This window comes from Callorhinus ursinus, unplaced genomic scaffold, assembly GCF_003265705.2.
Source record: "Callorhinus ursinus isolate GAN/ISIS: 27379988/994484 unplaced genomic scaffold, GSC_fseal_2.0 scaffold7, whole genome shotgun sequence".
NCBI classification, from domain to species: domain Eukaryota; kingdom Metazoa; phylum Chordata; class Mammalia; order Carnivora; family Otariidae; genus Callorhinus; species Callorhinus ursinus.
The window spans coordinates 4374589-4393623 of record NW_027397069.1 but is presented as its reverse complement, the minus strand read 5'-3'; the positions used below and the strand labels follow the sequence as shown (position 1 = coordinate 4393623).

The 19035-nt window shown below is 46.8% G+C and overlaps 2 protein-coding genes across 5 annotated transcripts in view; one reads left to right on the top strand and one right to left on the bottom strand.

Moving 5' to 3' along the window:
* The window catches only part of TPP2 (tripeptidyl peptidase 2), a 69907-nt gene extending 68255 nt beyond the window's left edge, over positions 1-1652 (top strand). For all 4 annotated transcript variants that reach the window (XM_025874629.2, XM_073894327.1, XM_025874628.1 and 1 more), the window contains one exon: positions 709-1652. In XM_025874629.2, coding sequence (XP_025730414.1) covers positions 709-798 — 90 coding nt within the window. In that variant the 3' untranslated portion in view covers positions 799-1652. The remainder of the gene's footprint in view (positions 1-708) is intronic.
* A 5989-nt stretch (positions 1653-7641) lies between these two features.
* Positions 7642-16496, bottom strand: METTL21C (methyltransferase 21C, AARS1 lysine). Its single transcript, XM_025874794.1, has 5 exons — positions 16406-16496; positions 15178-15306; positions 11952-12103; positions 9054-9171; positions 7642-8036 (listed from the first exon to the last, which is right to left on the bottom strand). Exons 1-5 carry the CDS (start codon positions 16494-16496, stop codon positions 7642-7644), a joined length of 885 nt encoding a protein of 294 aa, XP_025730579.1.
* Between the last annotated feature and the right edge of the window lie 2539 nt (positions 16497-19035).

Below are 19035 nucleotides of genomic sequence, written 5' to 3'. Positions count from 1 at the left end.
CGCCCCTTCCCGCCCCTTCCCGCCCCTTCCCGCCCCTTCCCGCCCCTTCCCGCCAGGGGACCTAACTAGTCCAGCTGTATGGAGAGCTCCTCCCCAGATTTTCAGAGTAGGTTTCTTCTTCAAATTTCCCCATAAATGTCACCCCCTCGGAGATCCCATTCTTGACCATCTTATTTTCCAGTCACTCTGTTATCTCATCAGGTTTTATTTTTATTGTATACTTGATATATACAGCTTAATTACGTACTCATTTATTCATCTCTTCATTGATTTGCTTATTTATTCTTTGGTTCTCCTGAATAAAACACAACTTTCCTGCAAGTGGGAGGTGAGTTTATTCAGTGCTGTTTTCCCGAAGTCTAGGACAGTGTTTGGCTTACAGTCAGGCTAAGAAAGAAAGGCAACTGGTTTGGTAGGAAGGAAGGGGGCAAGTAAGTAGGAATGAGGACAGAGAGGTTAGTAGAGAGACAGGAAAGAAGGGAGGTTGGCCGGGGATGGTCATTGTCGCCTGTGGAGGTTGGTTGGCAGGAAAGTGGGTAGGTTAGTTGATGGTAAGGAAGATCAGCTGGTAGGAAGGGTGGTCGGTGGGTGGGTTGGAGGGAAGGAAAGTTCTGTCTGCTACCCTTCATTATTATTACAGAATTTACCCTGAATATTGAGCTTAAAAAAATCTGTTCTTTAATAATATGTTTTTGTGTTTTGTTTTAGCTGATGAAGTTACTTGGATGGACCCATTGTGCATCTTTTACTGAAAACTGGCTCCCCATCATGTATCCTCCTGATTATTGTGTATTCTAAAATAGGAACCAAGACTTTACATTTTAAAAAAGAAAGTTTTATAGTGAATGGATATAAAAACAGATTTGTGGCATTTTTAGTCTAATGCATGTTTTCATCCGCTATCAGATACTGATTATTAAAATGATGTGTATTTATCAGAGAATTTGCTGGCGTGTGGCTTAATACATGTAAATCTAGACCTCTGACATCATGGTGTTTTTTTAATGCCTCACATTGCTGGCAGCGGGCTGTGCCCTGACTGCCAGCAGCAAGGACTCTCAGTTGGGTTGCAGCTGTTACATGCATGATCAGTTTTGAACAGTGACTTTTAACTGCAAACCTGTAAAATTCTATTTTTTATTTTATAAATGAACAGGGTTTTAACATGCTCAACTTTAATTTTTTCAATTGTATGAAGGCCTTAAAAAGCTACATTAAGCGTAGCTAAAATTATTTATTGGACTAAAAAGTAACACAACTTCATTTCCAGATTTTTTTTTTTTTTGCAAAAGTTTACACTCAATTAAGGGGAAAAAATAAAACCGGCACAGATAAATGTGTGGCAATTGCTGGAGTGTAACTGCTTCACTAAATCTAGATCTTCATCTTGGCGTTATTTCAGATCAATCATTTTTAACATCCTCTTGACATGCAGAGCATCAGAATGAACTAATAATACATGTATAAGTGCCAGACAGCTAAATCTTTATCAGGTATTGTAAAGATACACATATGGTATGTTCATTAAAGTTGAAATAATGTAAAACACGTGAATAAATGTGCAAAACCAAGATCACAGTATATACCATATGCATTCTGATACATTAATTTTTTTTTATAAATAATAAAAGTGAATATTGAAGCTTCTTAAAGTTGGTCTTAATTTTTCATAAATAAGGTTTGGAGTTAGTACAGAAATAATATATTAAATCAATAGGCAAAAAATTCAACATGAGGTAATTTATATTTCTATAGGCTTGCAGTTATTTGAATATATTGCCAGTTCTTACGTGATTACCTTTTGTGTATGTTTTTGGCTTTTTATTATTTTTATCTTTCTGGCTACTATACTTGCTTCTCTCATCCTTCCTCCATAAAATAAAAAGACACACATAGATAATATTGAAAAGCCTCTACTCACTGACAGCAGACGTGTTTGTGTGTGTGTGTGTGTGTGTGTGTGTGTGTGTGTGTGTGTGTGTGTGTGGTTTTCAAATCTGTTCCTTTAGAATTTGCTGTTATAAAAGACCTCCCAGCTAATCTTACCTAGTCTCTCATAACTGTTTTCTGGGTTAGTTGACCCCTTTATATGATAAAAACAGAGCCTTTATGAAAAAATACAGATATGCATGCAAACATTTTGCAAACGATTTCTGAGCCATCTAGAATGTAAAAGTCCATCCACGAATAACCACATGTATATTCTCTCACAAACACGTACTTTCATCCTCAGTCATACAGGTTCCCATGTATACATGTTCATCCAGTGGAGAAACTGAGAGGCACAGAAAGGGTAGGGTGACCGACTGGTTGATTATTTTACAGAATCCGTCTTATAACGCAGGTTTTGCCATTCCTAGTGAGTGCTGCCTGCTTGCATAGAGCCCCAGGGACAGCCGGAGGTGAAAGCTTGGGTCCTTCTCAGGTTCTTCACGAGGATGTGTGCAGCCCTAGGATGTGCATGGCCTTCTGGATACCAGGTTTCAAAGCCCCTGTGAACATCTCATTTCCCAGCTTTTCCTTTTAAGCCTTTGGATTAGCCCCAACTGTTCACCATCTCAGGCAGCCACAAAATTACACAATTGCCTGTAATCATCTAGACAAACATCCCCTCAGGAAAAGACCCCTCAGCCTGAGAGAGAGCTGAGTCTAGTAAAATGAAGATGGCCTTCATGAAGACGGTTTTCTGGGGAACAACCACTACAAGCTTGGGAGAAGTTCCCACTGCTGTTGGGCTCCCTCCAGTGCTTCCCAGGCTGCTGGTTTTCCAGGTGACTTGTGGAGCTGGAGATGGGATGGAACAGGAGAGTTGGGAACATTAGAGTATTCTGTTCTTATTGAGATTTGGCCATCTTACTTGAGTAAAACACACAGCTTGCTCCAGGCCTTTGGTTAGTTCCCACACTTCTGAAAAAAGTTGCCTTTGAGAATTTTTGCCAGTTTTCTCATTCCTCTTTAGAAAGAAAATCTTTACAAGTGCTTTTTCACGGACACAATGGGTACCCCATTTTCATGGACATCACACTTTTTTTTAAGCACATGAATTTATCATCCAATTTTAATATAAATTTAAGGTTAGAAACTTTCTGGTGGTACATTTATTTTGAAAGACCATCCTCTGAGTTAGGTAAAGATACAATTAATTCTAGAATCCTTCAAATACGACTTATTTTTATATAAAAACACCGTCATTCCAGAGTTCCCTGATTTCTTACTTTCTCAGGTTTTGGTCTTTGTGCTGTCTTTTATAATGTGGAAGAAGAAGAAAGCCCCTGGTGGATTTTGGATACACTTCAAGAACAATGCGGAGCTCCAGGCACAGGGAGAAGCTGGGCCCTCCCCACAGGCCAGTTAGTGGCAGCCTGCGTATATGTGATGTCCTGAGTCGGCGGCCCCCGGCCCTCTCTTCGGTACTGAAAAGCAAACAAGTGAGCTATGTGTTTTCAGGAGGAGGTAGTGAAATAATGGAGCTTTTAATAGTACATTCAGTAAAGCATGAATATTTTCAGGCAAGTTTGGGTGTTTTGTTTTGTTTTTCCAAAAAATAAGTCTTCCACAGATGGTAAAATTTTAGAATGAAGATCAGTTAGTTTGCTGTGGAAGTTGCAGGTACATCCACAGACTGGCAAAATCTGCTTTGAACTGTATTTCTAGAAAGATCAGCTCCATCCGTGGAACCCATGATGAGAGGCCCTGACTTGGTGGCTGTCTTGTCAGCCTCTGCTTTCCTGATCACACCACCTCCATGGTGATAGCTGAACCTGAATAAGCTCTAGAAGAAAGTGTCCTCAATAAAGTCATTACTGTTAATGTAGGATGTAAAGTAGTACTCAGAAAAGCCAGGGACAGGGGCGCCTGGGTGGCTCAGTCTTCTAAGCGTCTGCCTTCAGCTCAGGTCATGATCCCGGGGTCCTGGGATGGAGGCCCACATCTCTGGCTCCCTGCTCGGTGGGGAGCCTGCTTCTGTCTCAGCCCCTCCCTCCGACTCTGCTCTCTCTCTCTCTCATGAGCATGCTCGCTCTCTCAAATAAATTAAAATCTTAAAAAAAAAAAAAAAAAAAAAAAGCCAGGGACAGTTTTCCTGTTTGAGGTAATGGCAGCCAATTTGTACCACGTCCACTGAAGACAACTGAAAGAGCTAGGTACTTCTTAAACATTAGAGATGGTACAGAGCATGTGCTCAGCACAGGTCTCTGGCCCCTTTCCAGTGACAGCTCCCCAGGTGTCATCAGTAGGAGCTTTGCCATCATGGGATTTCTCACCCCTCCCTTGGATGACCTGTCTTTGCCCTGGAAGAGCACGGCCCGGTGCCCTCCTTCCCACTTGGTCCCTCTCCTCCTTACCCACTCTGACGGTGAAATGTCTGGACCGAATGGCTGGAATCCCAGCCCGAATCTCTGCTCTCTAGTCCTGGCTCAGGCCCTGATGAGCCCCATCACTAGACCTCCATGGGTCTCATCCAGAAAATTCAGGCGGTATATTCAGTGTGTCTGTTCCAACTCAAAATTTATTGAATCTGAATTACCTTGAGTCTTCCTCTGCAGCATTTCATTCTCTGTGCTCTCAGTGGCCTAGCATTAAAAGGTATGTTTTTGTCTCTCTGTAGGATCTAAGTCAGAGAAGCATGCATAGAGAGGGAAAGGAGGGACATTCCCCCAATCTTCAAAAAAACTCTTGAACAGAGACTTCCTTAAGGAATAAGAAAGTAAGAATAAGCTCTGAACTTTATTAGTCTGAACATGGTTAATAAGAGGAAAAAACTGCATTGGTCCTAACTGTAAAGGAAGCTAGCAAAGAAGCAGGAGGTGTAAGTACTGCTCTCCGGTGAAGGCCCCAGGGTGTCTCACCCGCAGGAGCGGCCTTGCCGGAGTGCACGGCGAGCGGCGGGCCAGGCGAGAGGCAGAGACGGTCTACCACGCGGTGCACTGTGTGGCAACAGGTTAGCTGCACCCCTCCTGCAAAGGTCTTATGTTAGTGTCACTTAGAACCCCTGCTTTTATGAGAGGATTTCAAAAACTCAACAAGCAAGTGTCTAATGTATTGAAGCCATGTCCTCTCAAGGGTCAAACAATAATAATTACAGTTCCAGGATCAATTACAGATGTCCGGGACTGCCTGCATTTCCAGTCATGACATGATAGTTCTAGAACCTGACTATGCCAAGTCCTATCCAAAATGTGAGTAGAATATAAAGCAGCCGGAAATATCTTTTATAATCTTCATCTTATGTGTGATTTTAAAAGGTACTAACCTATATGCCTCACTGATCTGTCTACCAAGCCACCTCAAAACTCGGTGGCTTCTAACAACAATCACTTCTTCTCACTCATGAGTATAACTTGGCTGGAGTTTGGTCCAAGCTGGGCTTGGCCTGGGTGGTCCCAAAGCTGAGTCATGAAAATGTACAATTTACAGGAAGAACAAGGTGGAGGGACATTTTGAAGGATACTCTGGTGATGCCGTCAGCATAACGCAGCGGGTAGAAACGCCACGGGACAGACAACTCAGATTCTTCAGCAGATAAATGGCCAGAGGGAAGAGCAAGAGGGAGGGAGAAGCCACAGGTCAAAAGAGACTTCAGATACATGCCAGCCAGTCAGTGAATCAAATGTGGGCCCCATCTGGATCCCAATTCAGACAAACTCTAAAAATAAATGTCATGGCATTTAGGAGGCAAATGGAAGTTGGAACCCTGGATTTTCCAAAGTATATAATACTAAATTACTTAGTTTAAATTTTATATTGCATAAAATGTATTTTTAGGGTGATGAAGTTATGGTTATGTGTCTCATATATATGAACCAAATCTGCAGAAGAAAGGGTATCTATTATTTCCTTCAAATTAATACAGAATTGGAGAAGTAGGTGGAGGTACAGATAAAACAAAATTTGCCAGGAATTGAAAATCCATGGTGGGGGTGGGGGGGGTTAGGTCATGATTCTTTCATCTACTTATTTAACCAGCATTATTGAATTATAGTTGCTGCACAATAAACTGCACATTTAAAGTGTACGATTCATCTACTTTTAATATATTTAAATTTTCCTATAAAAGTTTGAAGACAAAGTCTTTAGAATCATGATCAGTCTGGCTTTTCTAAAAGGGCAGACCTGTATCCATTTAGAACATAATGAAATAAGCATATGATCATTATATCCTTTTGTTCTGGAAATGTGAAAGAAATCCACTTACAAGTCTAAGAGATTTAAGGGTCAGGTCCCATGCTGTAACATCACTGAACTTTATATAAAATATTGATATTTGGCAACTTTGCTAAACTCATGAATTCCAGTAATTCCACTGTAGATTATCCACAGTCCCAGGGGTCAGCAAACCAGGGCCTATATGTTTAATCCAATCCATAGCCTGTTTTTTGCAGGGACAACAAGCTAAGAGTGGATCTTGAATTTTTGTAATTGGCTGTAAATATATATATATATAATACACATATTCTGTAGAAATAGTATGTGGACTGAAGATACTTATTAGCTGGCCCTTTACAGAAAAGGTTTGCTGACCCTGGCTTACATAAACAATGCTGTCATCTGCAAATAGTGCCCGTTTTCTTGCATTCTAAATGTGCATGTTTTATTCCTTTGCTTTCCCACATTGGCTAAAGCCTCTAGTATAATGCTGAGAAATGGTGGTAGCTGGATTTTTTATTGTTCTCCCCTATTAGAGAAGAAGCTTTTAACATTTTTTTTTTTAAAGATTGTATTTATTTGACAGAGAGAGACACAGCGAGAGAGGAAACACAAGCAGGGGGAGTGGGAGAGGGAGAAGCAGGCTTCCCGCGGAGCAGGGAGCCCGATGCGGGACTCCATCCCAGGACCCTGGGATCATGACCTGAGTCGAAGGCAGATGCTTAAAGACTGAGCCACCCAGGCCGCCCCGCTTTTAACATTTTATAATCATGATGTTTTAGATTTTTTTGTAGCCTTCCTCTATCAGAACACACAAAAATTCCATTCTTTCCTACTTTTCTAGAAATTTTAATCATAAATTTGTGTGTTGGGGGGGGTGGAAACAGACAATCCAGAAATCCAACTTGAAATGATCCCAGCAATTCATTGGCACAGAACCAGGGCATTCGTAGAGTGGATTCTCTTAGGAAGTTCCTAAGACAACATCCTTGACAATTTCCTTATTCTAGAACCATTCCCGTATTTTCCACTTTCAGTCCATGTTACTGTTTTCTGTCACTCAGTAGCCTCTTCTTTTGCTACAGCTAAAATCTGTATAAGTAGATTCTTCAAAATTAAGATAGAAGGACCCTTCCAAGCTCAGTTTCAAAAAGCATGTGACCAAAGTGTAGTATTGACAAATTTGCAGTAGAAAGAACAAGGGGGAAATCCATTTGTTTACAAATTTATTCACGTAAAGTTTGTTAAACAATTGAGACTTTTTGGAAGCCAACACAGCTACTTTTAAGTTTTCATAGTACTCTTTGTAGATATTTAGATTAACCAGATAATCTTAAGTAGGTTATTTTAGAGAGCTGCTGTAATATTAAATTGTTTATCTAGGCATACAAGTCGTTTTTACGCACTACCTTCTCGATCTCACAAGTCTTTTATTGACAATACGATTCCCAACACTGCTCAAAAGACACTAATGTTTCGAAAGGCATTCTGTTTAATTTAATCCCATTTTAGTATTCCTTTGAAAATTTTGACTGATGACTCTGGAAATTCAGCCAAGAGTGTTGTGTCAAAAACTTGCTTGAATTTATCTAAGAATTCATAATCGGTGCTGAACCTGAATTTGTTTGCCCAAAGCAACACCGTCCCTGGCTGACAAAGGTACGCCATGGTGGTGAGCAGCTTGTCCAGGAAGTAGTGGTGGTAGACCACGTCCGAGGCCAGAACATAGTCGTAATAAAACGTCGACTTGGGGAAGTGTTGCTCCAGGCTCTCTCCCCAAACCAGCTCTCTCACTTCCGGCAGATGTGCTGCACGTTTTAATGTGTTCTTCAAAAGATTGTATTGAAGGTTTCCTAGAACATCAGGCAAATCCGTTGCTGTGACTTGAGCTCCTAAGAGATAAAAGAGAAAAATTGTAACAATTACCTGGAAACATGCAGGCAGCCACAGTGGACATAGACACTCAGGGAGACACAAGAAATGGACCTGGGCTTCTCAGCTTTGTCCACATTTACACGCGGACTGGACATACTTGACCCAATCCCGCTGGATAATTTCCCATGGGGAGCTTTGCCCTGTGCACAGTCCGCTGTTTCACAGTGTCCCGGGTCTCCACCCCCATACTCCACCCCCAGCTCCTGGCGATCAAAAATGTCTCTAGAAGTGGCCAAATGTCCTTTATGGGGCCAAATCACCTTTGGTTGAGAACCACTGAAATAGAATAATGTTATCGTTTTTTAAGAAATAGTTGTGTGGTGTTGGGAGATTTCAGGATAATTAGCTGCTTAATAAATCATGTTTTTCCTTCTAAAACTCTATCTGAAGATTTGACCTACTTTGTATGATTGCCTGTCTCCAACCTAAATTTTTAAATTAATCGTTAGGCGTTTTAAAGCTAGTGACAAGAGTTCACAAAGTAGACCATCCCATTTCCAGACTGGATGTAATAGAAGAAGCTCTGTAATGCTGTAGTCACAAGTACGCCACATCTGTACCCATCTCTTGCTCAATGCCCGGAACTCACAACTTGCATTTGGTGTAAATCTGTCTCCACCTTGGATGAACTCCCTTATTTTTCTTCAAAGTGTTAGTTATAATATTCGCCACGAAAAGCAGGAGACAGCATAAACGTAGCTGTGTACAACAGGAGAGTCACAGCTCCTGAATTTCAGCTTCATCACACGGTCCTCGGTGGGCCGGGCAGGCCCCCTAACCTCTCTCTCTCACCTGCGATTATCTTATTCCTGGGCCAACAGTACTAATTCCTAGCTCATGATATTTTGGGAGATTCAGTGAGTGAAGTCATGGCCAAGCACCTGAGTCACAGCTGGCCGGAGAGAAAGCGCTCCCTATCATTGCTGTCCAAGTCAAAGTGTTTTGGAAACAAAGTCAGGAATAAGCAGACAAACCTAAAATACTGGCCACAATGGAGACAAGGCCTGGTCCAGCACCAATCTCAAGTACCTTGGCATCTTGGAGATTCAGTTCCTCTGTATGTTCCTCCAAATACTGACACAAAGCGGTAGCCTAAAAAAAAACATTTGCAGGTGTCACCTGAGCGTTGGAACATTGGAAAACAGTGGTGGCCCGACCTCCCTCCCCTACCCCAAGCGAAATACTACAAGAGATGTTATTAATAGTTGCAGTTTATCGAGGGGCTCGGAAGAATCAAAATATGCATTCAATGCCCTATTTGGACCGCTGCAGTATGAAAGGTATGATACGCATCAGAGGAACTGGAGACACAGACTTGCTAAATCGCCTCTATCCACCCGAAGACTCTGGGTCAGTGTCCGGGAAGAGGAAGGTCCCCTCGGCTCTTACAAGTCCAGGAAGGAGGCCTGAAAACAGCAACCTCTTGCTCTGGTTTGGTCCTGCCGGCGGCCCCCTGCTTCAAGAGCATTGCTGTACGTCTTCCCCACTTCCCTCCTGACTCCTTTCTCGAAGTTCGGGTGGGTTAGGGCTTTGTCTGCTACCCTGGACAACTGGGCAGTTTATTTTTTTTTAAGCGGTCATCTAAGAAACAGACTCAATACAGTAATTCTAAGGGGCGCACACTCTGGGGCGGGGTGGGGGGTGCTCCAGACTGCGCTGGTACAGGCCACCGGGCGAGGGCGGTGCTGCTGGTCCGTGGACCACACTTTGCGGAGCGGCGAGGGGGTGCTAAAAAGCATGTGAATGAATTGAGATAGCTTTGTAGACAGCAGCTCAAACGTTCCCTTCCTTATCCCTTCATTCTCTCTGCCTCCACCTTCTGCTGACCTCTCTACGGAGAGATCAAGGGTATTGGATTTGCGCTGACTGACGAGGCGTTCGCCTTTATGCCAGTGCGGCCTCAGCAGCGCCGCGGATGTGAGAGCTCCGCAGGGTCGGGCGTGAGGACGTGAATCCTGGGATGACAGAGCAACCCGAACTCTGGTCCGTGCACTCGCACCGCTCGTCTTCCTGTGGCTGCTCTGAACTTGATGGGACGCCACGTTTTGTGCGGGGCGTGGGCTGGGGCGGCAGGAACCCCAGCCCACAGGCTGCTGCCCCCCCCCCGCCCCCGCCCGGCCGCGTGTTCATAGGGAAGAGTCCACACGCCCAGACGGACGTGCGCTCACGGCTCCGCTCCGGGGGGCGCAGGCCGGGCTGGGAGGGGGCCCGTGCGCCGACTCGGAGGCGGGCGAGCGGCGCCAAGGAGGCACACGCCGGGGGCGCGGGGGGTGCCCCAGGCGCTGAAGGATGGCGAGTGTCCGGCCCCCCGAGTGTCCAGCGGGGGGCGGCGGGGGAAACGGCCACGCACGGCGCGTTGCCAAGAGCTCTAGCTTCTGGATGAAGAAGCAGGACAGTGATTTGTGATGGCAGGGGTTTCCCTGTGAGGAAGAGTGTCACCTAGAGCCACCAAGGAGACGTGCTTTGAGGGGTTTTCCAAGCGTCCCTCGGTGCCCTGCCGGGTTTTCTCAGGAAGCATGGCACGGCGCCACCCGCAGCTTCCCAGCCCCGTCAGCAAACGCGCAGGCGGGAGCGCCTTCACCGACAGCGGCCCCTGGCGTCCACCGAGGAAGCGGGTTTTCGCACGTCGTGTAAACCCTTCCTTGGCAGCTTTCGGGAACTGGGGGTGCCAGGAGAGGCCAGGGTTTGGTGCGCGGAAGGTTGAGGCCTCGGAATAAAATGGTCCTGTGGACAAATATTCTTCCATTCCTATCTCCTGGTACCCCTGCTTATGGCTGTCCATTTGCCAAATATATTACAGTAGGAAGCTGGGGAGCAGGTTGGTGGTTTTCAAACTTGTTAGTAAGCCCAAGAAGAGGATTTCCCCATGAAGGAAATCATACTTAACATGCATGGGGGGGGGGAACACTGAGCTTCCTTAGCTAGGGGATGGGGGTGGGCAGCTCTAGGAGCCTGGAGCCCTTTGTCTGCCCCTCCCCTCGTCCAGCCTCCTTGTCCCCCATCACCTGCCACTGGTACCCAGGCCCCTGCCCCAGGGAGCTCCATAGCACCTCCACCCCTGACGCTCAGCTGCGGTCCCTGGAGCAGGGGCCTGCCCCACCCCCCCGCCCCCCAGGAGTGGCAGCACCTCTGAGTCCCAGGTCTGCATTGGAAGACAAACCCCAGGCCATTCCCCGCCAGCGACAGAGCAGCCTGGAGTCCAAGCCTCTCCAAGAACAACCCAGCGGGCACCGGAGGGCCAAAGTCCCAAACCCGGTGGCACAGCTCTCCCAAATGAGTCGACTTTTCTGAGCCCCCACCTCCCCAGCTGGCAGGTGCAAACAGTGGCACGTTGGTAATCCCAGGAGGCAGGCGTGATACGCAGCTTCCACAAGTGCTCACACCGCCCAACCTCCCCGGTGTGGAAAAAAAGGTGGGGCAGGTGAAGCGAGCAGCCAGGAACTAGCAGATTGGCTTGCGATTCAGAGCGTCTCCCCCATTCCCATGCCCCCCTCTCATGGGGGCCTGCAGGGAGGAGAGGGGGGCGGCTTCCTACCCGCTTCCCCGGGAACGCCCATGGCGTGGAAGGGAAGCGAGCACCCGGCTCCGATTGTTTTTTTCCTCAAAATTCGTATGAATTTTTCATCTTACTTCCTGAAATATTCAAGCTGATCTGATGTAAAAAATAATGTTTCAGGAAACATGGCACAGAGCGAAATGATGCTTCTGGGAGAGATGCTGGGCTTTTGCGGAGCCAAGTGCACCCCAGCCCCCGGACCAACACGTGACCCGCCTCCACAGAAGCACAGAAGGTGAAAGCACTCGGCAACCTGTCCACGGGGGAATTGTCGCCCCCAGGAGCCCCGACATCCCGAAGGTAATGGCTGTCTCACCCCTGGCCACACCACCGCTCCGTAGCTCTCTATGGATTCTTGGATGACGATCTTCGTGCCTGCAAACAGGTAATGCTCCTGTGTGTAGCTGGCGTAATCTGTAGGGACAAATTTCTGGAGGCTATGAAGAGATGGTTCTATCTTGTTAGAATCTGTGGGGGCAGAAAATTAAATAGGTTCCATGATTTGTTGATCCAGAGCAAGCACACACTAGGCACAACTGGTAAAATGGGAGGGGACCGGGCGGTTTTCCCACAGAGAGGGGGTGACGCCAGCAATGACAGTGCTGTGAACTAGCACAAAACGGAGTGATACCGGACGATAGGGACACGAAGTTCAGATGCGATGTTTTCATGAGATGCCGAAACGCCAGGCGATGCCCTGGGTCCTTTCCGCTATGTAGCCGAGGACAGCTCTATCCCCACCCCTCTGTTTTGATGGCCGGAGAAAGGCAGCTTACCAGCAGAATGGCAAGAATGAGCTGCCTGGATGAGGACCTAGGCAAACACAGACCTGACTATTTTTAGGACTTGAAGCGAAGTAACATTCCCACATGTTGGCTGGAGCGTGTTCCTTAAATCCTTCCTACAACTGCTCCTCAAAAGGTACAGGTCACCCAAAGATGAGCCAGCTCCACAGTCCTGGGGGAGGCGGTCAGATGAGCTCAGCCTATAAAGTTACAATGGCTTTAAATACACTTTAAACTCATGAGCAGCTCTCATATATCATATAAAATGAGCAGAAAAGAGCACCTGATTGGGACTGACATCCTAGAAGCACAGATTGTGCCGATTTTGCTGAGTCTTCCAGGATAACACGAGCAGGTGGGAAAATGTCAGGGGTGGGATGCCGAGCGCACTCGCACTAGGGGTCGCCAGCAGCAGAGAAGCGGCTGGTACTGGCGGTGAGAAGGAATCAGCGGCCAGAAGCTGGAGGGAAACCGGCAGGAAACCCGCCTCTGCTCCCTGAGATCCGCCTGGGACCTTCTTAGCTGCAGGTGGAATGTGGGCTTCGGAAAATAGCTACAAGGAGTGGTCCGTTAACCTTGGAGATGCTCCAATCAGGAATGTCCCCTCGAGGTGTTAGAGGGGGCAGGGGCAGGGCGCGAATACAGGGTGAAGGGTGGAGGGTGTTTGGAGAAACCTAATCGGGAGCGCGCCCCTCAGAGGCAGGGGACGTTGGGTGTCACCGAAGAGCACCTGCACCAGAGCTGTCTGCAAACCCGAACGGGGTCACAGAAGAGCACAGACATTTGGAGTCAGCTCTTAGAAATGTTTCCAGCAATGTGACCACATCCACTTACCCAAACACACAGGGCTTGCGTTTTATCTTCGCGTGTATTTTCATTGTGTTTTTCTAAAAATGAATTTTTGTTGTATTTTACCCCAAAAGTGTCTGTGTGCAGCAGATTGAGAAATGGTCTTTGAGCACAGTGACTGGGTTGTCAAGGAGCATGAGGGATGTCCGCAGCTCCCCAGGGTGCCACTCCTGCCCTCCCTGCCCTCTCCCTCCTCCGCCCCCGGGTCTGACGTAGCCTGAGTTCCACCCCCCGGGGCCAGAATTCTGTGCCCTGACCTACAAGGTGAGCTTCCAGAGACCTGGGACTTCACTGAGCTGGCGCGAACCTGCTAATAAATAGTGACCAAGGCGAGCGACATCGTCCTGGTAGGGGCTGTGGGGAGTCAGGAGGGGCGGGAGGGAGACCCATAGCCTGCACCCACCACTGAGGGGGAGCTCCTAACATCCGACACCACCAGCTCATTTTCTGTGAATGACCAAAGAGGCCCTAGTCTCTCCCCTCGAGCTGGGAGGCTGACGGAACTGTTGGAGAGATGATAAAAAGGCAGAAGACTAGACGGTGGTGTGCCGGGACATGTTCAACCATCAGCTTGGGGCGAGGGGAGGAAGCACTGATCTGTAGGGTTTGATGGTCACCACAGTGGGAACGCTCCCACACTCCCCGCAGACATCCCCGGGAAAGGACGTGCGCTGCCCACTGAGGCGGGTGCTTTCCACCTGCTTTCCACCAGGCAGGACAACAGACGCCAGGAAGCTCAGGAGCGTAGGCATGCATAAAGATAATCTCAAAATGTAACAAAGTAAGTCATGATGCGTTGTGAGTGTTCATTACCTTGGTTTTTTAATATCTCTTTGGCTTTTATATCATCTATTTAGTGATAAGTTTTCAAAACTCGTATTTCAATAATGGCCATGTTTAACAACAACCCTCAAAAAAAAAAAAAAAATCCCTGAGATTCAGGGGCTGGTACAGGCCGGTCGGGGCAAGGAGTCAATACAGGGCTGCCCCCCTTTCCTCTGAGGTTTCGTCCCTGGGGTAGGTGACTGGGGGCAGCCAGACCAGCCAGGACCCACGCCAGCCCCTGCAGACTTCCCTCCCCACTGTGGCTCAGGCAGGTCTTTCTTCCCTTCCCCCCACGTCCCACCAGCTGGGGACCTATTTTTCTCTCAAGACAGTGGGAAAAGTCAATGGGCTGAATTGGAACAGCTCATCATTTCACAGGCGAATGAGCTGATAGATATGTTTTCCCAACCAACATTGTAAAGAAACGCGGGCACATAAATATTCTCCCATAAGACCCTTCTATGTTGGACAAAGATAAAGAAATGTATGCTTATTGCACACTAAATGTTTTCATTTATTGTATCGATGCTAGTCTGAGAGTTTTAGAGAGATCAGATTTTAGAGACAGAATTGCCTTTTTACGTAAACTAGTTTAGTAAAAATAAATAGCATCCCGTCTTAGTTGAGTTGGAACATAATTTTACCGTGTTAAATGATTATAAATGGTTGAAATGCCATGCCTCGGCTTTTCTGACATTACCTGTTAGGTCTATTATTTATTACTACCGAGTCCCTGTCCAGAAATGCAACCCATGTGTGATGTAGCTGCCAAGAGAACATGTTGGTGAAAAGCAGACACGAATCAAGATTTTGTTTCTTTTTAAAAAGTTCTTGGGACAAAAATATAACCATTTGAGATTTATACACAGCACAAGACAAATTTAGATAAGTAAATAATGAAAAAATAGAGGTTACTTTTAATGCTATGCTCATGCTTGCCTAAAGGCACTTTTCTACTAAGCTTCACTAATAGGAACAACCTAGAATTAGAAGGAGATGGGAATTCTTGTCACTGAAGTTAACTGGGAAGTGCCGTGGCCAGAAAAGCAACTGACACGGTGTGGCGGTGAGGAAGGAGGTTACCTCCTGGGGGTCTGCTGGTGCCATCCTCTTGGAGAGACCTCGCCGCCGCTGCCGGCTCTAAGCAGCCATCTGGGGTGCACGGTGCTTCCCGCAGCTCGGAGCTCAGACACACGTCCATAACCGCAGCCGCTGGAGAGCAGAGAACCAGACAGACAGGACCCACAAGCTCAGCCCAGGCTGGCTGAGCCTCCCAGAGGCTCTAAAAGGTGCAGCTTATCGCCTTAGCATCTGCTGAGCCGAAAAGAACCCCTGCTTTTCAGCTTAGTTTCCCCCAGTGAGCAAAGCAGCTCCTCAAGGAGCTGCCATCCTAGTTTTGCAGAGCAAAGGAGAAGGGGGGGACCATTAACCATCACGGCACCTGTTCTGTGCATCAAGAAATGCGAAAACAGAGCAAGTGTCGCCGGAGGACAGGCATGATGTGGCTGGGGTCTAAAATGTCTTTCTAATAGCTTTTGGAAATGAACCTTAATGAAGAAACTCTGATCCAGCAGCACGTTCTACCATCGGGGGTACCGTGTGGATGGAGGGGTTAATGACATAGTGGATGAGAAGGGAGCATTTGGACCAAACACAGGGCTGCTCCCTTCTCTTCTGAGACTTTATTGCAAGATCCTAGGAAGTGCTGGAGGCTGAGCCAGGAACCTGACTGGGCACTTGGCCACTCACATAATCCCCTCCCGAGCCACTTCCTCATCAGCAAAAAGGGGATAATATAGTATCTGCCGACTTCCCAGGGGCACAGTGGGAAACAGGAGAGTGGACGTGTACAGAAAAGAAAACCACCTGATTTAGAAAAGGAGACCTGGCTGTGGGGATCACTGGTCGGCATCAAAATAGTAACACATGACATCACCGCAGGGCGTGTATCGTGGCCAAACCCTGTTCTGCTGCTTTAAGTCTATGGATTCATCTAGTCCTAGCAATTGCTCCTCTGAAGTAGATGCTATTATTATGCCTCTTCTCAGATGCGAGCAATCCAGGCGCAGAGAACTCAAAAAGCAGCCCAAGAGCAGAGGCGGAGTCAAGCCCAGGAGGTCCAGCTGCAGAATCTACGCTCTTAACCGCCTGGCGGGTACACCTTGGGTGGGCTTGTTCAGCCTTGGGTGCCGTTGCCTACTTTGCCCTGAAATTACCACAGTGATGTTTCCTAGTTGGTTGGTTTGTTTGTTTGTTTGTTTGTTTGTTTTTTAACAAAAAGCTGTTTACCATCCTGAGTGAGTCTCCACACCCGAGTTGCCCCAGCCCATCGTTCCAGCCAGCCAGGGATAGCGACCAGACACGCCAGCCATACCATCACTGCCTAGCTGACCAAAAGCCATGCGGGCACTGGCTTACTCCAGTGAGCACACCGACAAAATGCAAGAGAGCACATCCCCTGAAGCAAATGTCATTCCATTGCACACCCGGACAGGTCGCTTGTCCCTCACGTTAGTGCGCACCAGGATTGCAAACAAATGAGATCACTGTGAAAGCAATTTAACATTTTCATTGGCTCTAGAATCGAATAATCAAATATTTGTCCCAAATACTTCTCCAACTCACCAAACCAGCCAGAGTGCCCTGCAGGTCTGTGCTTCACTCTGAAGTTCTTTCTCTTGCAGATACCTACTCCTGCATTCCTTTCAAGTTTCCCCCACTCCAGGAAGTTAATTATTCCCCTAAACGATGGCAGCCTGGTTGCTGATGAGTACACACTGCGTCTTCAGGGAGGAAGCCTCCACTGAATCTTAGCTCCACCACGCCCGTTCCTTATCGAAGTTGCAGATAATGGGGGTACTACCTCCTGTGGTGCTTGTGGGAATTGGGAGAGGTAAGGCATGCAGAGCATCTCACATACAACAGCAACCACTCTGTGCAAAGCAAGGAGGGCGGTCACGCAAGCCACACTCCATCCAGCACCGGGGGACGCTGGGCACTACATTTAAGACATTTGCTCATTTTGCCTGCAAGCAAAGGAGAATTATTTTCCAATACCAGGTGTGCTTTTCCTTATGAAAGGAAACGACCCCCTCCCCCATCATCATAGTTGACACGAGAAATTAACTTTTTCCCTGACATGTGTGCACCGGAAGGCAATCTAGAAAACAATGACGGTGCTCTCTACCTGATGCCGTTAGTCTGACGTCGCATATGCCATATGGCACGTGTTAGTATTTGATAAAGATTCCAGAAGCTTTTCAAGTGACGTCTTGTTAGACCCCTCAAAATCATTTCAAACTTAAACATTACCTTACGTAGCACAAGAGAGGTGAGAGTTCTGTGCACCCTTGACTCCCCAATGTTTTATATAGATCTGCACCTGAAAGGATTAACATTTTATGAACAAAAGCCAGCCAGTGCAAGCCCAAGTTATTTAGGGTAGCGTGACCCACCAGGACTCGACACATTACTTTGCTAGAATATCCATTCTCTCTCCCTCTTTCAATTCTCAGTGTTCCCTCTCTCTTGCCTACATACTTACATGCAATCCTTGCAACGTGAAATGGAATCACCCTCAAAAGATCCAGAAAATGCCTCCAGCAGGACAGAGGCTCTCCTCTATGGTATCCAGTTGCCGTGATGGACTTTGAAATGTAGACATATTTCTCTTGAAAAAGAAGTGGGGGTTGGGCTGCACAGGATTTTGTACAGACGTGCAGACTTTCTCTGTGCTCATCAGCCAAACTGTTGTGGTCGAAGGGAGGAGTCGTGCCTGCGGTGAACCGTCCTGGACCCTGCTCCGAGCAGCCGGAAATAACACAGGACTCTACCAAGAGAAGACAGGAGAACATCTAACTAGAAGGGACGTGAGTTAAAGGCTTAAGGCTGCATGAGGAGTATTTAGCTGAGGCAACAATGAACAGGAAACCAGGAAAAACTCTTCCAAGAAAAAAGCAAGCCATTGCAATTTCGTTCATTGAAAAAAAAAAAAAAGGCAGTTAAAAAAGGAGGAAAATCGTGTGCTCATTTGGGAAGCCTGGGAACCCTTAAAATAGAATATAGGGCATGTAAATTAAAAGCTTGGCAGATGGGACCTAAACAGTCACTCGCATTTATGAGGGGCTGAGCAAATAGTGATTGAACTTGAGTGGATACCAGAGCCTCTTTTAATTTTTTCACCCCACCTTTGTACTCTTTTCGCTGCTGTCAGGTTTTTTTTCTTTATGTGCATTTCTTTTAAGTTAGGATCTTCATCTGGATGTGCTGTAGTCCCATGACCGTTAGGTTTGCTTTCCCATTCCCTTAAATTAGGGGAGGTGACCTGGAGCCTTGCTCAAACATGTCATTCGAATGCTGCCTACTCCCCAAGTGGTCCAGGTCTCTGATGGTGTCACTTGGGTAACTGGTTTCCACCAGGGGTCAGCACTGCTATGTAAGCACCCCTAGATATAAGCGGTAGCAAAAAGATGGTCATCATTGCAATTGTATAAATAACTTTTAAAAACTGATTGCAATGTATATGAATGTGTCCCTAAATACTGGCTACATCAGAATTACCTGGAAGCTTTAAAACACATAGACTCCAGGCCCCTGGAAATTCCTGTTCAAAGGTTGAGAGAGAGCCTAGAGGTTTGAGCTCTAAGTCCAACAGCCGTCCCCTGTGTGTTTTCAGCACCTGGCACCCGGCCGGTGCACCCAATCTATAGGGGAGGGGACACATGACTGACTCTCACATAGTTGAAATGTCAGCCCCTGACAAGGGATTAGGCTTCGGGCATGGCTCTGAAGGACACACGGATGAAGTAAGTGCCTGGGAAGCACATTTGGTCTCAATAGGAAAGAACTTTCTAACAAGCAGAACAATGGAACAATTGATCTCAGGGAGCCAGCATAATGGAAAGTGGGCCAGACTTGGAGTCAGAACACAGGAGATTGGAC